Genomic DNA, 19,222 nt, shown 5'->3' on the forward strand with positions numbered 1-19,222 from the left:
TGAGTCGACACCCCGGCCCCAGGTGGGCTGGGAGGCAGCACGGCTGCCGCCAATCTCTCGTCGGGGATGGCGGCGCTCCCAGGAAGAAGCCGTCGGGCGCCCCCAAGGCGACGCTGACTTCCTCCGAGAAATCAGCGCAGGCAAAGAGCTCAGTCACTGCTGCCAAGAAGGGCCAGGGAGGAGTCACCGGCGCAAAGGAGGGGCTGCCAAGCTGAAGAAGAGAACGCCCACCCACCGCCACCAGGGTGGGGGGCACGGGGTGGGGAGGGGGGGGGGTGCAGGGGTGCAGCCCTACCACAAGAACAAGCTGCTGCAGGGCGGCAGGAAGACGGTGGTGGGTGCCATCCACCAGCGTCACCCGCTCGCCTCCAAACCCAAGAAGTCAGTGGGGCGCCTGAAGAAATATCCCCCTTTCGGGCTTGAGAGAGTAACCTACACCCGTCGGTAAAGAGACTAAATTTTCCCCCCAACCTCTTTCCCTCCTTCCCATGGAAAAAGGTTAACAACCTACCGTGCGGTACCTTGTCAAAGTCCATGTAGACAACATCAACTGCACTGCCCTCATCTACCTTCTTGGTTACTCCTTCAAAACGTTCAATTATATTTGTGAGACATGATTTTCCACTCACAAAACCATGCTGTCTGTCCTTGATCAGTCCTTGCGTCTCTAAATGCCTGTCGATCCTGTCTCTCAAAATACCTTCTAACAACTTACCCACCACAGATGTGAGGCTCACCGGCCTGTAATTCTCAGGCTTTTCCCTGCAGCCCTTTTTAAACAAATGCACATTTGTTACCCTCCAGTCTTCAAGACCTCACCCATGACTATCAATGATTCAAATATCTCGGCTAGGGGACCTGTAATTTCGTCCCGAGCCTCCTTGGGAGGCACTGTAGCACAGTGGTTAGCACTGCTGCTTCACAACTCCAGGGTCCTGGGATCGAGTTTGCACATTCTCCTCATGTCTGCGTGGGTTTCCTCCAGATAGTCCAGTTTCCTTCCACAGTCCAAAGATGTGCGGGTTAGGGTGGATTGACCATACTACGAAATTGCCCCTTGGTGTCCAGGGTAGCGGAGGTTAGAGGGATTAGTGGGCATAATATGGGGGTAGGGCCTGGGTGGGATTGTGTTCGGTGCAGACTCGATGGGCCGAAGGGTTCTATGATCTATAATCTTCCACAATGTCCTGCGATACACTTCATCAGATCCTGGGGATTTATCTACCTTGATGCGCTTTAAGACTTCCAGCACCCCTCTCTCTCTGTAATATGTACACTCCTCAAGACATCACTATTTTTTTACCCAGTTCCCTAACATCCATGCTTTTTTGCAACAGTAAATACTGATGAGAAATATTCATGGAGCATTTTGCACTCTTTATTGCTGCTCTCTGTCGTAAAGTCTGCCTTGGACAACAGAACAACTCTGTCCAACTCTGGAATGCACTGGGGGTCTAACAGCAGGGAAAGCCTGTCTAACCAGATGAAGATTGTGGGTGAGATACTCTCAAAAGCCAAGGAACAGTACCCCAAACTGAGTCCGTAGCTCAGAGTTGGGAACAAAGCTGATTAACGGCAATTAGAATAAGTTGTATCAACTTGTAGAAATGTCTGAACTAAGAGATCTTTGGCATTTTAATGCTGAACTGGGCATTACGCCTAGTCACAAGTACTGTAACGCTGTATCAAAATAATATTCAAAGAATTTTTAGAAGTTTCTATAACTGTTAGGAGAAAACAAACTTGCATTAGGTTTTTAGGGGCATTTGTGGGGGGCATGCTGACACAGTGGTTAGCACTGCTGCCTCTCAGCGCCAGAGACCTGCGTTCGATTCCCGGCTTGGGTCACTGTCTATGCGGAGTTTGCACATTCTCCCCGTGTCTGCATGGGTTTCCACAGGGTGTTCTGGTTTCCTCCTACAGTCTGAAACTTGCCATGCTAAATTCTCCCTCAGTGTACCCAAACAGGAGCCAGAGGGTGGCAACTAGGGGAATTTCACAGTAACTTCATTGCATTAACTTCAGCTTCATTGAATGTAACTTCATTCACAAGTTGACGTAAGCCTACTTGTGACTAATAAATAAACTTTTTAAACTTTTTTACTGACATGCTGAAATATTGTTTTGTGTTGGCCCCTCTTCCCTCACCCCCTCATGGCACAGGTCCTGTCCTCTGGTTGCACTAGAATAAAAGCAGGATGCTGGAACTCAGTAGGTCTTGCAGCATCCGTTAACGTTCCAAGTCCAACACGACTCTTCTTTGGAACTAAAGAGAGCTAGAAATCTGAAGAATTTATGCTATCGGAAAAAGGGAAGAGTCAGGTGAAGTGAAAGAGGAAACGCTGGAAAATCTCAGCAGGTCTGGCAGCATCTGTAAGGAGAGAAAAGAGCTGACGTTTCGAGTCCAGATGACTCTTTGTCAAAACCCTGGAAGAGAAGTGGCAGTGAATTAAACATTGGATAAAAGCAAATTACTGTCGATGCTGGAATCTGAAGGTCAGAGGTAGATAGGAGATAAAATATTAAAGATATTGTGGAGCAAAAGGCAAAGGGAGTGGCAATGATTTGATTTATTATTATTATTAGCATACAGTGAAAAGTATTGTTTCTTGCGCAATATAGACAAAGCATACCATTTATAGAGAGGGAAAGGAGAGGGTGCAGAATGTATGGTACAGTCATAGCTAGGGTATGGAGAAAGATCAACTTAATGCAGGTAGGTCTGTTCAAAAGTCTGACAGCAGCAGGGAAGAAACTGTTCTTGAGTCGGTTGGTACGTGACCTCAGGCTTTTGTATCTTTTTCCTGACGAAAGAAGGTGGAAGAGAGAATGTCCGGAGTGCGTAGGATCCTTAATTATGCCGGCTGCTTTGCCGAGGTAGTGGGAAGTGTAGACAGAGTCAATGGATGGGAGGCTGGTTTGCATGATGGATTGGGCTACATTCATGACCCTTTAGTATTAAAGTATAATATAATTATATTATGATAGTATTGAAGTCACAAAGTGTTGATCCAAGGTAGGTGCGAATAGCAGAGTAAACATCTGCACTGTCTAAAACAGAAACGTAAGCAGATTCATGCTGCCACACTGGTTTTACTGTTCTGTATACTAAGAAACAGATTGTCATAGTTGGTGTTGCTTAGAATCTTTATAACAGTAATGTTCCAGGTGTCAGTCATCCTTTCCTGCAAGAACATGCCCAATTCAAATAACTTTCTGATATTTGCCATCAGAGAAACATAAGAACATAAGAAATAAGAGCAGGAGTAGGCCATCTAGCCCTTCGAGCCTGCCCCGCCATTCAATAAGATCATGGCTGATCTGTCGTGGCTCAGTTCCACATTCCCACCCTCTCCCCATAACCCTTAATCTCCTCTCTTATCAAAAACCCATCCACCCGCGTCTTAAAAATATTTAGCGAGGCAGCCTCCACCACTTCAACGGGCAGAGAATTCCAGAGATTCACCACCCTTTGAGTGAAGAAGTTCCTCCTCAACTCCGTTCTAAACCGCCCCCCCTTTATCTTGAGGCTGTGCCCCCTAGTCCTACTGTCTATTTTGAGCGGGAAGAGTCTCTCCACCTCTATCCTATCCATCCCATTCATCATCTTATACGTCTCAATGAGATCTCCCCTCATTCTTCTAAACTCTAATGAGTACAGGCCTAGTTTATTCAGCCTCTCCTCATAGCTCAACCCCCTCAACTCCGGTATCAGCCTAGTAAACCTCCTCTGCACTCCCTCCAAGGCCAAAATATCTTTGCGCAGGTGCGGTGCCCAAAACTGCACACAGTACTCCAGCTGCGGCCTCACCAATGCCCTATACAGCTGCAGCAAGACCTCCCTACTTTTATATTCAATCCCCCTCGCTATGAAGGCCAGCATCCCATTTGCCTTCCTGACCACCTGAAAGCTGGGTTTTTGCGACTCATGCACAAGGACCCCGAGGTCCCTCTGCACCGTCGCCTGCTGCAGTTTTTCGCCACGTAAGTAATAGTCCTTCCTACCATTCTTCCTACCAAAGTGGACCACCTCACACTTGCCAACATTAAATTCCATTTGCCATTTCCTGGCCCATTCGCCCAGCCTATCTAGATCCTTCTGCAGACTCCCCACACCCTCCGCACAATTTGCCATTCCCCTAATCTTGGTGTCATCAGCAAATTTCGACACCCTACACTCGGTTCCCTCCTCCAGATCATCTATATAAATGGTAAAAAGCTGAGGCCCCAGCACCGACCCCTGGGGCACTCCACTAGTCACCATCCGCCAATCTGAATAGCACCCATTGACCCCCACTCTCTGCCTCCTATTTGACAACCAATCCTCTATCCACGCTAACACCCTACCCCCAACTCCATGTCCCTCGACCTTCTGCAATAACCTCTTGTGAGGTACTTTGTCAAACGCCTTCTGAAAATCCAGGAAGACCACATCCACCGGCTCTCCTCTATCCACCGCCCTAGACACATCCTCATAGAACTCCAGTAAATTTGTCAGACACGACTTCCCTTTAATGAAACCGTGCTGCGTCTGCCCTATCAAGCAATTCCCTTCAAGATGCCTCGCAATTTCCTCCTTAATGACAGATTCTAACATTTTACCTACCACAGACGTTAAACTAACCGGCCTATAATTCCCCGCCTTTTGCCTGGCACCCTTCTTAAACAATGGCGTAACATTAGCCGTTTTCCAATCTTCCGGCACTTCCCCGGAATCCAGCGACGTCTGGAAAATAACCACCAAGGCATCCACTATCACCTCCGCCATTTCTTTCAGAACCCTCGGATGCATTCCATCCGGTCCTGGGGACTTGTCCACAATCAGCCCCTCCAGTCTGTTGAGCACCGCCTCTCTCGTAACAGTAATGTCATTAAGACCCTCCAGTCCTACCACCTTTCCATCGCTAACACCTGGCAAATTATTCACGTCCTCCTCTGTGAAGACAGAAACAAAAAAGTTATTCAATACCTTAGCCATATCCCCATCCCCTACCACTAGGTCCCCTTTCTCATCCTCTAAGGGTCCAACGTTCACCCTAGCCAGCCTTTTCCTTTTTATATATTTATAAAAACTCTTGCTATCCTTTTTTATATTAAGCGCTAGCCCAGCTTCATCGTTTCTCCTACCCTTCTTTATCAACTTCTTTGTCAATCTTTGTTGACATTTAAACCTCTCCCAATCCTCTTCTCGCCCACTACTCTTAGCTGCTCTAAATTCCTCCGCTTTTAGTTTAACACTTTCCTTCACCTCCTTCGTTATCCACGGCTTATTACCTCTTCTCCTACGGTCCTTTTTGACCATCGGAATAAATTTCCGCTGAGCTCCAAGAAAGATCTCCTTAAAGATCCTCCACTGCTCCTCAGCAGAAAGGGCAAGTTAATTCCTGCAGTTAAAAAACGAGCTGTCCTCAGTGGAATGAATCATTGCTTTTTGCAGTTCCACACTCAGCCATCCAGCATAGAAACTGCAAGGGGCAGCTCCTAGTTTGTATCAGTGCTGATGTTGCAAAAGTAGCAACAATTAACCTCTGTGCTTCTGGATAAGAGAGAGGAAGAGTTGCAGCATTTCCCACGCTTTATTGCTGCTCCCTGTTGTAAAGTCCGTGTTGGACAACAAAACAGCTCCGTTCGACTCTGGAATGCACCGGAGGGTCTAACAGCAGGGAAAGCCTCTCTAACCAGATGAAGTACTCTCGAAAGCCAAGGAACACTACCCCAAACTGAATCCGTAGCTCAGAGTTGGGAACTAAGCTGATTAACTGCAATTAGAGTAAGTTGTATCAACTTGTAGAAATGTCTGAACGAAAAGATCATTGGCGATTTAGTGCCCCACTAGGTAGTGTGTCTGTAACACTGTGCAGAAATACTATTCAAAGAATTTTTAGAAGTTTCTATAACTGTTAGGAAAAAGCAAACTTGCATTAGGTTTTTAGGGGCATTTGAGGGACACAGTGGCACAGTGGTTAGCACTGCTGCCTCATGGCACCAGAGACCTGGGTTCAGTTCCCGGTGTGGGTCACTGCCTGTGCAGAGTCTGCACGTTCTCCCTGTGTCTGCATGGGTTTCCTCCGGGTGCTCCGGTTTCCTCCCACAGTCTGAAAGATGTGCTGGTTAGGTACATTAGCCATGCTAAATTATCCATCAGTGTACCCGAACAGGCACCGGAGTGTGGCGACTAGGGGATTTTCACAGTAACTTCATTGCAGTGTTAATGTAAGCCCACTTGTGGCACTAATAAATAAACATTAAAAACTTGAAACTTGAAACTTTTAGCATGCTATGGAACATCTGGGATAGACCAGAGGGTAAGGATGATTCAGTAACAAGGGGATAACGATGGAAAGGCAATGGGAGCTGGGCGTGGGAGAAGTGAAGAAACAGAAGATGGATTTGTGGTGCAGTGGGTTAGCATCCATCCCTCTGAGCCAGAAACTCTGGGTTCAAGTCCCACTCCAGGATTTGATGGCCAAGGAAGGTGCATTCATAACATGGCTAACAGGTTGGGTATCCTTCCAAAACACCGATGGCTGATGGTAAGAGCAGGAGAGACTTCTGGTCAGGCATGCTTGATTTGGAGTGGCGCCCTCGAGCGATAAGCCTCTGGTGACAGACTAGCAACCATTTCCAGGAAAAGCCTTGCTATGGGAACAGGTCTGCCTTGTGTATCACTAGGTGTGGGAAGGGAAACAGGGACAGAAGGTAGGAGCAGAGGAGATGTAAATGGTTGTGCAGTGCCCAGGAGAACATTCTAAAGTTGTTGATCTAAATTCTGAGCCTGGAAGGCTACAAAGTGCTGTTTCTGTTCCTTGAGTCTCACTGAAGCAGTGTAGGAGAGGGAACGGCACAGGAATGTGATGGAGAATTGGAATGCGTCTGAACAGGAACTGGGTGGTGTTTACATTCACCCAAACCAAACGCCACTCTCTGCAGTTATTAAAGTAGGAATTGAAACAACAAAATACTGAACAGCAACTGTTTCTTAATCTTTAAATCCTGGTTAACAGAACCTGAAAGGAATACATCTTGTGCAATTTCTGAATTCACCATCATAAATATCATCTTCCTTAGTGTGAGGAAAGTTTGTTGAGGTAAACTCCGATCCCCCCCCTATATCACGGACAGGCTGAAGAGTTCAGTTCTTGTTGTGCCATCTCACACAACCCTGTTGCCCTCCACATCAAACCAATCCTGCTCATTGATTCCCAACGCTAACTCTTTGCCATAAAAGGGACCTCACACAAGTCTAGACAAGGCAGAACATTACTTAATAAGCCATTTACTGTCCTTGGCAAGCAATATTTAGTTTGTAAAAGCCGTCCAAGATTTAATGAATGCTAACTCTTTCCTCATTTTTAATCTGCTGATATTTGGTGGCCACATTTAAGGCATTCATGTCCGTTTTGTAATTGTACTTAGAGGGAAGTGCTTGTGTGGGAAGGCTGGATATTATCTACTGATTATTAGTTCCTTTTTTTGACTTGGGTTGATAAGTAAGTTCAAAATATTAGCAGCTCATTCAGTCTCCGATCTTGTGCCCTTTTGTAAAAAAAAAATTTGCTGCACATATTGTTATTACTCCAAATCACCCATCAGGCCTGTGTTCACTAATCTAACTGGCTCCCAGTTAACCAACGCTTAGTTTTAAAATTCTCATCTTGCTTCCAAATTTTTCCATGGCTTTGCCCCTCCCTGCCCTTGTCATTTCCTGCAGCCTCACAACCCTCTACGATCTCCTCCTACATCCCCAGTTTTATTTGCTCCATCATTTGTGGCTGTGTTTTCAGCTGCCTAGGAGGAATGCTGCCTGATAAAACACTCTCCCGGTGATGACCTGCCCTCCAACCTGCTACTGCCCACTAACCCATGTTAGGAAATCGAGATCGTTAAGTATTTGATTTATTTGATTTATTATTGTCACATGTATTAACATACAGTGAAAAGTATTGTTTCTTGCATGCTATACAAACAAAGCTTATTGTTCGTAGCGAAGGAAATGAGAGAGTGCAGAATGTAGTGTTACTTTATAGCTAGGGTGTAGAGAAATATCAACTTAATGCAAGACAGGTCAGTTCAAAAGTCTGACGGCAGCAGGGAAGAAGCTGTTTTTGAGTCGGTTGGTACGTGATCTCAGTCTTTTGTATCTTTTTTCCGTTGGAAGAAGGTGGAAGAGAGAATGTCTGGGGTACATGGGGTCCTTAATTATGCTGGCTGCTTCGCTGAAGCAGCGGGAAGAGTAGACAGACTCAATGGGTGGGAGGCTGGTTTGCGTGATGGACTGGGCTACATTCACGACCTTTTGTAAATCCTTGTGGTCTTGGGCAGAGCAGGAGCCCATACCAAGCTGTGATACAACCAGAAAGAATGCTTTCTATGGTGCATCTGTAAAAGTTGGTAAGTTATTTTTGTGGGCATTAGAAACAAGATATAACTTTTCAGTTTGTATTTTTTTTGTTGGTTTGTATGTTCAAGTGGTGAAACTTTTCATTAGTTTTCTCTGAGGGTGATGACAGCAAGTTTGTACCTGTTTACCTACCTGCAATTCTAATAAGGTTTTATCTGTCGTGAGTTTTAATAAAATGTTTAAGTAGAAGAACTGAGCTGTTGCTTAACAACTGGGGTCGGTGAGAGATCCATCCTCTCATGTAACGCAAAGTAACCCAGAAGAAAGCAGTGTTCGACAGAAAGTACCGGAATAGGCAAGACATGGAAAATGACAGATAGCAAGCCCAAAACCAAAGACAGCCAAAAAACCAGGGAGCAGAGGAAGGAGAAATATCCCAGGAAAACTTCTAGTCATGGGGAAAGAACAGGTTCTGGTAGGTGAAGCCAAGCATGAAGAGCAGAGGAAGAGGCTCCCAAGATAATATACAGAGCTGCAAGAAGCAGACATGAAGCAAAATAGACTTACCAGAAAATCTATGGTAACTTCTAACTATGGCCCATCTAAAATAATGATAATCTGTTAGCATGACTGAGTATCTGAGAGATTGCAGGAAAGGTGAAACTTGAGTGCAAGTGATGTTCCAGGGAAGAGGAACATTGAAATGAGAGGTTGAAAATCTGGAGGTGGATCCTTGTTGAAGATAGTCAAGCATTGTCTGGGAGGAAATTCCAAGGTGAGTTCTTTGGAGATTGGAACCCCGGTCAGAGCTTCTGTGAGACCAGTTGTTTCACAGTGTGACAAGCGTCTGGAGGAGGATCACATGACACAAGGTTGTAGACCAACGGGCTTATTTGAAATCATAAGCTTTCGAAACACAACTCCTTCATCAGGTGAAGACAAAGGAGCAGCACACCAAAGCTTGCGATTTCAAATAAACCTGTTGGACTATAACCTGGTGTTGTGAGACATCTCATTTTGTCCACCCCAGTCTCACACCGGCATCTCCACATCAAGTGTCTGGAGGGAGTTGATGGGAAATCTATTGCATTTACTTTGCATGGCATCTGTCACTTGGTTTCAGAGTACAGTGTATCTGACCAAAGGTTGCATGTTATTACATGGATTATGCAGAGTATGAGATTTTATAACTAGTGTAATACTTTACAAATCTGTATATACCTGTAGAGGTTTAGTTGTGGGTTAAGGAGGGGTGTAGTACAGTTCATATTTTCATGTTTAATAAATGTTTAATTTAATATTAAAAATTCGGCAACAACCTCTCTGACTGTTCAGGAGCTGCCCTCCACATTTCTCAATAAATCAGTAAGAGTTAGGATTTATTACAAATAGTGTAGATACTGGAACTGATGATTTTTGGAGTGGCACAATGGTTTGCACTGCTCCCTCGCAGTGCTAGGGACCCGGATTCAATTCCAGCCTCGAGTCTGTGCAGAGTCTGCATGTTCTCCCCATGTCTGTATGGGTTTCCTCAGGTGCTCCGGTTTCCTCCCACAGACATCCCAAAGATGTGTGGGTTAGGTGGATTGGCCATGCTAAATTGCCCTTAGTGTAAATGCATGGGGGTTACGGGCACAGGGCCTGGGTGGGATTGTGGTTGGTACAGACTCAATGGGCCAAATGGCCTCTTTCTGCACTGTAGGGATTTCTATGAATACCAAGCCACGTTCCACCCTGGGCTTTGAGTTGCAAAATTGTAACTGGGGAGTTAACTCCCAGACCCACCCGAGATGCGCATTTGTTTAAATTATATTGCCTAATGAACTTTTCAAGACTGCAGTGCAAAAAATATAACTTCCAACAATGATACAGGAAACCTTAAACTTCCTGAATGGGTATCCTGTTTGCCTGAATCTGCCTGTCCTGCTGATTGCATAGACTCACACAAGGCAAAGGAATATAGTTTCTTTATTAAAATTTAATGGACTTTCAATACCCTGTGAGTCTCAGTGGGGTGCGTATTGGAGAAGGAGACTTGTAGGGCAATATCATGAATCGTGTCTTTTAACTTATATGCCGGTAGTTGAGAATTCTGGTTAATTCTGAATACCCAACATGAAGATAATTAGCAACTAATATGTGGTTTAAGCATAATACAAAATATTTAAGTAGCATCTTAATAACATTTCTAAGAACATGCCAGCAAAATGAAAGATGTATTCATGAACGATGTCAACACAAGTGGGGCACACAAATAATGTAACAAAGTAAATTACCCAGGCCGGGTGATAATACCAAAAGATAAAGGTATGTTTTGGTATTAGAGACGGTTTAAACTGGTTAGAGAAATGCTGAATCATAAGAAGCCATTTTTGGGAGAGACCTTCTGTAAAACAGACAGGCGAAGGACAGATCGATATTTGATGGTGTCAAAGAATAGCTAATTTAAATGGCTTTTAAATTAGCGGCAAAAACTGCCCTGGGAAGGGGCATTCCAAGCTGGGCACTGATTACCCTGATTAAGCAAGGACTATGTAGAGAGGAAATCCAAGGCATACAAACACCATTCGGGAATAGCTGTCCCACACTGGGACAACAGAATCTTTTTTAAAATGTTGACCAACGAAATCGATTTGACTTGATTTATTATTGTCGCATGTATTAACGTACAGTGAAAAGTATTGTTTCTTGTGTGCTACACAGACAAAGCATACCATTCATAGAGAAGGAAACGAGAGAGTGCAGAATGTAGTGTTACAGTCATAGCTAGGGTGTAGAAAAAGATCAACCTAGTGCAAGGCAAGTCCATTCAAAAGTCTGACAGCAGCAGGGAAGAAGCTGTCCTTGAGTCGGCTGGTACATGACCTCAGACTTTGGTATCTTTTTCTCAATGGACGAAGGTGGAAGAGAGAATGTCCCGGGTGTGTGGGGTCCTTAATGATGCTGGCTGCTTTGCCGAGGCAGCGGGAAGTGTAGACAGAGTCAATGGATGAGAGGCTGGTTTGCGTGATGGATTGGGCTACATTCATGACCTTTTGTAGATTTTTGTGGTCTTGGGCAGAGCAGGAGCCCATACCAAACTGTGATACAACCAGAAAGAATGCTTTCTATTGTGCGTCTCTAAAAGTTGCAATTGACCAGAATTGTGGAGATGGCAGACCAGGGGGGAACAGTTGTAATCAGGTTCTCACCTGGGTGACGAAGGCGGAAACTAACTACAGGAAGGGGCACAAGGTGAGCCCCATGGAAAGGATAGACAGAGAAAGGCAGTGCTTCAACTGTGGGAAGGAAGGGCATTGTGCGAGTGAACGCAAGGATGGGGCCTGCTGAGATGCTGGAATTGCTGGAAGTCAGGGCAAGACCAGAAGAACAACTGGGCAAAAGGGGGAGGCGAGGAAGGTCAGGGCCCCAGCACCCTAAAGAATAGTGGGGGGGGGTCTGGAGCCCCCGGATCGGTGATAAGGGTCCCAGCGGAGGATCTAGCAAAGATGTTCAGCATGATGAAGCAATGAGAATTGTGTAAGGGAGTTGGTAGAGGCAACTAAAGCACCAGCAGAGGCTGCAGTGATCAAGATAAGTGCACACAAAAAGATACGGATACCGCAGCAGCGGGGCAACAAATACCCAGACAGGGCAGCCAAAGCCCTCAGCACAGACTCCGAGAACGCAGGGCAAAGCCAGTTGCTGCACACAAGCATAGGGAAAATGCAACTAGCAGCAGAGAAGTGGAAGAGAGAGGGGGCTGTAAAAAAAAAATTCAGAAAAGATCTGGGCATATAGAAGCACTGCAATGTATCAGGCAAACCTTACTGAAAGTTTACTGTGGGCTAGCACACATCGGGAGAAATAAAATGATTAAGCAAATGAGCAGATGTTGGTGGTGGAAGGGCATGGGGAGAGAGATGGCCAGCAGTGTGTGCCCAGTGTGAGCTTGGGAACACCCCCAAGATAAGGCTGAGGTTTTAGTCCAGACCACAGGGACCATTGCAGGTAGACTTCACCGGGCCACTCCCGCAATCCCAGAGCAAGGGCTACTACCTGGTGATAATGGACCAGTTCACCCGCTGGGTGGAGACATGCCCCTGCAGGGACTGTTCAGCTGGAACAGTGGATAGAATATTAGCAGAGGAAGTAATCCTGCAGTGGGGTGTCCCACTTCAACTAGACTCAGACCATGGCACCCATTTTACCGGGAGAGTAATAAAACAGGCTCGTGCCCTGCTGGGAAACAAGCAGTGATTCCATATCCCATGCCACCCGCAGAGTTCAGGAACGATAGAAAGGACGAACAGGACTCTTAAAAACAGTCTGATAAAGGCCTTCGTGGAGACAGGACAGGTTGGGTAAAAGTCTTGCCCACTATAGCAATGGCAGTGTGAGCAACCCAGGCTAGAGGGACGGGTCTGACGCCTAGGGGAGCTATGGAGCTTCCCGAGGATGTAGTGACCGGAAGCACAGAGGTCTGTAACAAAAGGGAAAGGGTGTTCAATTCCACCCGGCACCTGCCTGTACAGCTGCACAGTTTAAAAGGGGAGGAGGTAGATACACAGAAAATCATGGATTGGGAAAGAGAGAAGGCAGGGATACAGTAATGGTCAAAGTACTTTCCTGAACGAGCAGATCTGCAGCCCCGATGGTTAGGCCCCCACGTGGTGATTGTTTTAGGGGATACGTGTGCCTTGGTAGATGTGAAAGATTCACCAATGTGGAAACACTGTGTATACAATTAAAACTGCATAAATAGCTTAAAGAGACCTAACCTCCCCCTGCCTGGTGGGGATGATGTTACCCTTTCCCCCAGATTCATACTTTTGTCAGTGAGCCGTACAGGGACTTGGGAGGCACTGATGGTCCACATGGAGGATGACACCTGCCTGCGTCTGGGACAATACATCCAGCTCCCCATGGTGGGACAGGTGAATGGATTAAGAAGCCGGACACCTGGATTCCAGACCAAGTGACCACTGCTAGCCACTGGACACAAGCAATCATGCCAGTATGGGAAAAACCATGCTATAACGCACTGTCTTTGTGCCCCTCGAGAGATCCGGAATACCGATTAGGATCAAGGACCCAGGCTGCAGATGAACCAACCCGGACTGGGGATCGGATGCTGTGAGACGCTGTACAGGATGGCGCTTCCTGCATGAGCTGCGGACGGGACACTGATTCCCCACGTCTTCTGAAATGGGACTAAAAACAGAAATGGAGTCAGAGGGACACTGGGTTATTGAGGGAATATTTGATGCACACACGGGGCTGGGTTTGTGGGCTTATACATGTAACACTACAGGACCAGGACAGGGATGTGGATATTCGGTCCATATTTAAATTTAACAGCGAGATGGGCCAATTTCCCTCCCTTTGTACGGGAACCTGGCCTTGAGGGTCGTTACTGTCAGGATTACTCTGCCCCTGTAATAAATAGGCTCAGATGTAGAGAGATTAGATGTTATAACCTTAGTACTTGTGGATATCAAAAGTCTACCCAATGCCCCCAGTTGGTTGACCTCCCCTCAAACGGACGAGTTAGGACCCGGAAACCTCAAACCCTACTACACAATGTCACGATTGTATCCTCAGATAAGCAAGGGAAGGATCCAGGTGGGCTTAGCTATCCAGGCTGCCCACCTGGGTAGGGGACACTACACTGGTGGGATATATTCGTTACAGGGTCAGCAGGCAATCGATTAACGCACGGGTGGGAAATAATTAGAATAGGGATGACTGTCGGTACAGGCATATTGCTGGTGTGGCCACGGTTATGTGCTGTCTGCAAATGAAAATGGATAAAACTCAAACTGTCCTTCAACAGACCCCACCAGCTGCCCTTAGCATTTGGGAAGGGGAGAAGTTAGTGACTGTTATAGCAGGGTGGTTTAGAACACTTCCCATGATCCTGAGGACTGGCTACCCAATGATCCAGTACTGTGCCCTCAACAATGACCAAGGCAGGAGAGCTCCCATGAGGACAGGCAACGATATCCACAAAGTATTGCTTGGAATACAAAGGGTACACGGACACCAATAAATGACTTAATATCTTTCTTGGGTATAACCAACAGTCATCAGGGGAAATTGTTGCAGGGCAATATCGGGGATTGTGCCTTTTATATTCTAATTTATATGCCCATTCATATTTTATTTAATTTCAGTATAATACACGGAGGGCTACATAACATAAGAACATAAGAAATAGGAGCAGGAGTAGGCCATCTAGCCCTTCGAGCCTGCCCCGCCATTCAATAAGATCATGGCTGATCTGTCGTGGCTCAGTTCCACATTCCCGCCCTCTCCCCATAACCCTTAATCCCCTCTCTTATCAAAAACCCATCAACCCGCGTCTTAAAAATATTTAGCGAGGCAGCCTCCACCACTTCAACGGGCAGAGAATTCCAGAGATTCACCACCCTTTGAGTGAAGAAGTTCCTCCTCAACTCCGTTCTAAACTGCCCCCCTTTTATCTTGAGGCTGTGCCCCCTAGTCCTACTGTCTTTTCTGAGCGGGAAGAGTCTCTCCACCTCTATCCTATCCATCCCATTCATCATCTTATACGTCTCAATGAGATCTCCCCTCATTCTTCTAAACTCTAACGAGTACAAGCCTAGTTTATTCAGCCTCTCCTCATAGCTCAACCCCCTCAACTCCGGTATCAGCCTAGTAAACCTCCTCTGCACTCCCTCCAAGGCCAAAATATCTTCGCGCAGGTGCGGCGCCCAAAACTGCACACAGTACTCCAGCTGCGGCCTCACCAATGCCCTATACAGCTGCAGCAAGACCTCCCTACTTTTATATTCAATCCCCCTCGCTATGAAGGCCAGCATCCCATTCGCCTTCCTGACCACCTGCTGCACCTGCAAGCTGGGTTTTTGCGACTCATGCACAAGGACCCCGAGGTCCCTCTGCACCGTCGCCTGCTGCAGTTTTTCGCACCAGAGAGAAGGAAAGGGTTGATGCAGACAGCTAGAGACCTTCTCTGCTGATGGATAACCATTAACACATGCTGTCAACTTCTGATGTGCAGGAATTTGCTCAAATTATCACAACAATGAGAGAACCGGCATTAAGACTGCCAGGCTCCATATAGTTCAGGGAGGATATAGCCTTCTGTAAAACATGGTCACCTAGCAGAGATGGGGAATGATTAACACATAACTGCAAGTCATTTGGGCAAATACAATTCTTTGACATTATTTTCAGATAAACGGAACTGTCCAAGAACTGATTAATGAAGTTGTACTGAACAATGCTATCTACATAGTGAGATAAGAAGAACCATCTTTTATCCAGCTTGAGGAATTAATATGCTAATGTAAGCTTTTGTGACTCGAAACAGTATATTAACCTGTACCAATCTACCAGGGGCAGAGTAGGACCCCTCAAGAAACCTGAGATTTCAGGCTGGAGGCCAGCTCTTCCTCATGCAGGTGGAATAAAAACTTTTCTTGAAGTTCAACACAGCCTCTGAGGCCCGACTCATTTTATTTCCCTCCTATGGTGATGTCTGTCACAAAACCACTCTCACTGTCTTCTGTGTCCCGTGTAAGGTCAATCGTTGCATTGTCACGGTTTCACATTTGACTTTGCAAGAAACCTAGTTGGTGAATATTTAATTGTGATTGTGCGGTGAAGCACCATTGCAGCAAAGCTTTGTTTCTGGAAGTTGTCGGGTTTTCCCTCTTCTCTCCTGGATTTATTATCTCCCGGACGAATGTTGTTCCTCACCAATCGGAACCTTGCCACACAGCAGCCCCCTCTCAATTGATGAGCTTTCGAATCGGTTAGAAATTGTCATCTTGAATCCTATCTGGTCTGCACTTTCCCCCAGGGGTTCCTGGATTGTGACAGAAAGAAGCATTTATATAGCACCTTTCACAACCTCGGGATGTCCCATGGTGCTTTGAAGACAATGGATGGAATCTCAGTGAATTCCATCAAGAATTGTTGTTGCTATTTGTCTTGCATTTACCAACAAGGATATTAATCTTGTATGTTCTGGTGTCTCTTTCAGGTGTTTGGGGGTCCAATGTGTGAGTTCCTGACTGTGTCACAATGCAGTGTTTGAAGTATCTTCCCACCAGATCAAAATGGACTGGAATAAAGCAGCAGGCATTGAGTGGCACTCAGCGTCCTTTCATTGGTAGGTGATGACTCTCTGACAACATTGTGCACCATCCAGCAGTGATACCGTTCCTTTACTGCCTTAGAATAAATTGGACTCTCCGTCTGACCGAACGGAACTCTGCCAGGTCAATTCTGCTGCCCTGACTAAAATGTTCAACCAATGTCTTCTCAAGGACTTGGATAACATTGTCTGGCTTTACCCCCATCATTGAGAGCTCAGGCTCTCATCTCCACCTCCACCGTCTTCAAGTTCAACTCTCCCAACACCCACTTTCCTGACCTGCCCTCCCCCGCCAACCGTAATTTAATCAAACCTTCATAATCCAAATCCTCTCATCCACTCACCTCACCCTGCATCACTAATCCCTCCCCGCTGCCTGTACCTGTTAACCTCCAGCGACTTCCCAACTCTCTGTGCGTTGATTTGAAAATCTGGCCTCTTGTTTATGCATTCTTCCATAGCTTTGTCTTCAATCGCCCTCAGTTCTGTGTCCCACTTCCACACTCTACACCCGCGAAGTCAGGCCCACTGTTCTTCCAATTGCCAAATCCACATGAAACCTCCAGGATTCTGTCTCTCCGCCCCTCCAGCTGTCTCTCCATCTTAAAAACCTCGTAAAACCTTCCTGTATGACCGTGCATTCCTCACATCCCCCCAACTCCTCGAGTCCTGATTGGTAACCTTGAGAACATAGAGTTATGTGTAAAGGTAAAGTCACCGTCACCCCAGGTGGCCATAGGCTGCCCTCTCCTTTCAGGGGGAGAGGTGACTGGTGGTGACTTCATAGAATCCTACAGTGCAGAAGGAGGCCATTGAGCCCATTGAGTCTGCACCACCCACAATCCCACCCAGGCCCTATCCCCATAACACTATGCATTTACCCTAGCTAGTCTCTCTGATACTAAGGGGCAATTTAGCATGGCCAATCAACCTAATCCACATATCGTTGGACCGTGGGAGGAAACTGGAGCGCCCGGAGGAAACCCACGCAGACACGGGGAGGATGTGCAGACTCCCCACAGACAGTGACCCAAGCTGGGAAACTGGTGCTGTGAGACAGCAGTGCTAACCACTGTGCCACCATGCTACTGCCCAAATTAACCCGAGGATCACCACACCTTAGGCAAGGGGTAAGGTTGAGAATGTGGGGCATTCATAAATAACCTCGGCCAGTACAGGAATTGAACCCACGCTGTTGGCATCATCAGCCAACTGAGCGAACCACCCAAAGGTTCTTTGTATGTCAATTGGTGGCACTGTCCAGCCTGACTAAAGTGGATAAAAGCCTCTACTTGATGTCAGATATACAGGCCCTAAGTATCAGAAGACAGTCTCATTCATGGACAGAGAAGAAACAGCTCAGGATTCATTGGAAACAGAATTTTCCGGAAATGCTCAGCAGGTCGGACACCACCTGAGTGGAGAGAAACAGAGTTAAAGTTTTGGGTCAATGATTACCCTTCATCAAAAACTAACAAGTTTTGGGGGGATCGGGGATCGCCACTACAGTAAATGTAAAATTGAGCTGAGGAGGAACTACAGAGGGTGGTGAATATGTGGAACTCGCTGCCCCATCGCGCGGTGGAATCTGAATCATTAAATGGTTCCAGGAAGGAGATAGATATATTTTTAATAAAAGAGGGATATGGGGAAGTGGATTTGAGATCAGCCATGATCTGATTGAATGGTGGAGCAGGCTCAAAGGACCAAATTCGCCTAATTCTGCTCCTAATATCTATGTTCAGCAGTTCCGCCAGTGAAGCGTGAGGTACTCAGTGCAGGCTGAAGAGTCAGTGGCAAGGGAAATACAGACAGACTGGTGGCAAAGAAATTTTAAATTTATTTGGGGGACATGGGGCTACTGGCTGGCTAACAGTTATTGCCCATCCCTAGCTGCCCTTGTTCAGAGAGCAGTTAAGGGTCAACCACATTGCTGTGGCTCTGGAGCAGGCCAGACCAGGTAAGGATGGCAGATTTCCTTCCCTAAAGAACATTAGTGAACCAGATGGATTTTTCCAACAATTCTTAGAATCAGTAGGTTCTTAATTCCAGATTTCTTTATTGAATTCAAATTCTATCATCTGCTGTGGCGGGATTCGAACCAGGATGCCCAGAACATTAGCTGAGCCTCTGGATTAACAGTGATAATACCACTAGGCCATTGCTTCCCCTTAGTGGATTATCATGGAGCTGGATGGGATGTTCATGGAACTCCCTGCTATCTATCACAGCTATCATTGAAAACACCTTACTGGCAAGGTTTCCATCGTCACTTTCAAAATCACTCTCCAACTTCCTCTTTTCCAAATCCAGGTGATGGAAAGTGAAAGCTTCCCTTTTGTTTATTGTTGTTCTCCAGGTGCCGGTACAAGGACGTCCGCCAGGATTCAGAGTCTCCACGGCTCAAAGCGCCTGGTCGTTGCAATGATGTGAGTGTGAGATTCCTATCCTCCCCCCCATTCACCCACCATACATTAGCTGGTAGTGGTATTGGGAAAGGTTCAGAAAGTATCTCAGTTTGAGACAGCGGGATGGGATAGATTTTAGTCACAGCCAATGGAAATCAGTTCCAGCTTGAAAGGGATTGCATTGAAAGCTGCACTGGGGCAGAATCAATGGTGGGTTCCATGGCTTTCCTCTTGGCATCATTCCCATTCACCCTAAGGCTCAATGCTGAACTCCCAGAAGTTAAATTCTGCTGTGAGCGCGGCACAGTCAGCAATTTGGTGTGAGATATGATTTCTCCTGCGTGCTCT

General features: G+C 46.3%; 1 protein-coding gene across 7 annotated transcripts in view; it reads left to right on the plus strand.

Moving 5' to 3' along the window:
- nlrx1 (NLR family member X1) overlaps positions 1-19,222 on the plus strand; it is a 53,235-nt gene that overhangs the window by 8,996 nt on the left and 25,017 nt on the right. For 5 of the 7 annotated variants that reach the window (XM_080214752.1, XM_080214748.1, XM_080214754.1 and 2 more), the window contains exons 2-3: positions 16,353-16,481; positions 18,826-18,895. In XM_080214752.1, the coding sequence (XP_080070878.1) occupies positions 16,394-16,481; positions 18,826-18,895 (158 nt within the window). In that variant the 5' untranslated portion in view covers positions 16,353-16,393. Of the gene's footprint in view, positions 1-5,493; positions 5,771-7,811; positions 7,883-16,352; positions 16,482-18,825; positions 18,896-19,222 lie in introns of those variants that run through there. The other 2 variants (XM_080214749.1, XM_080214753.1) reach the window with 2 other exon arrangements.

This window comes from Carcharhinus amblyrhynchos, chromosome 29 (genome assembly GCF_965287045.1).
Source record: "Carcharhinus amblyrhynchos chromosome 29, sCarAmb.v2.hapA, whole genome shotgun sequence".
Taxonomy (NCBI): Eukaryota; Metazoa; Chordata; class Chondrichthyes; order Carcharhiniformes; family Carcharhinidae; genus Carcharhinus; species Carcharhinus amblyrhynchos.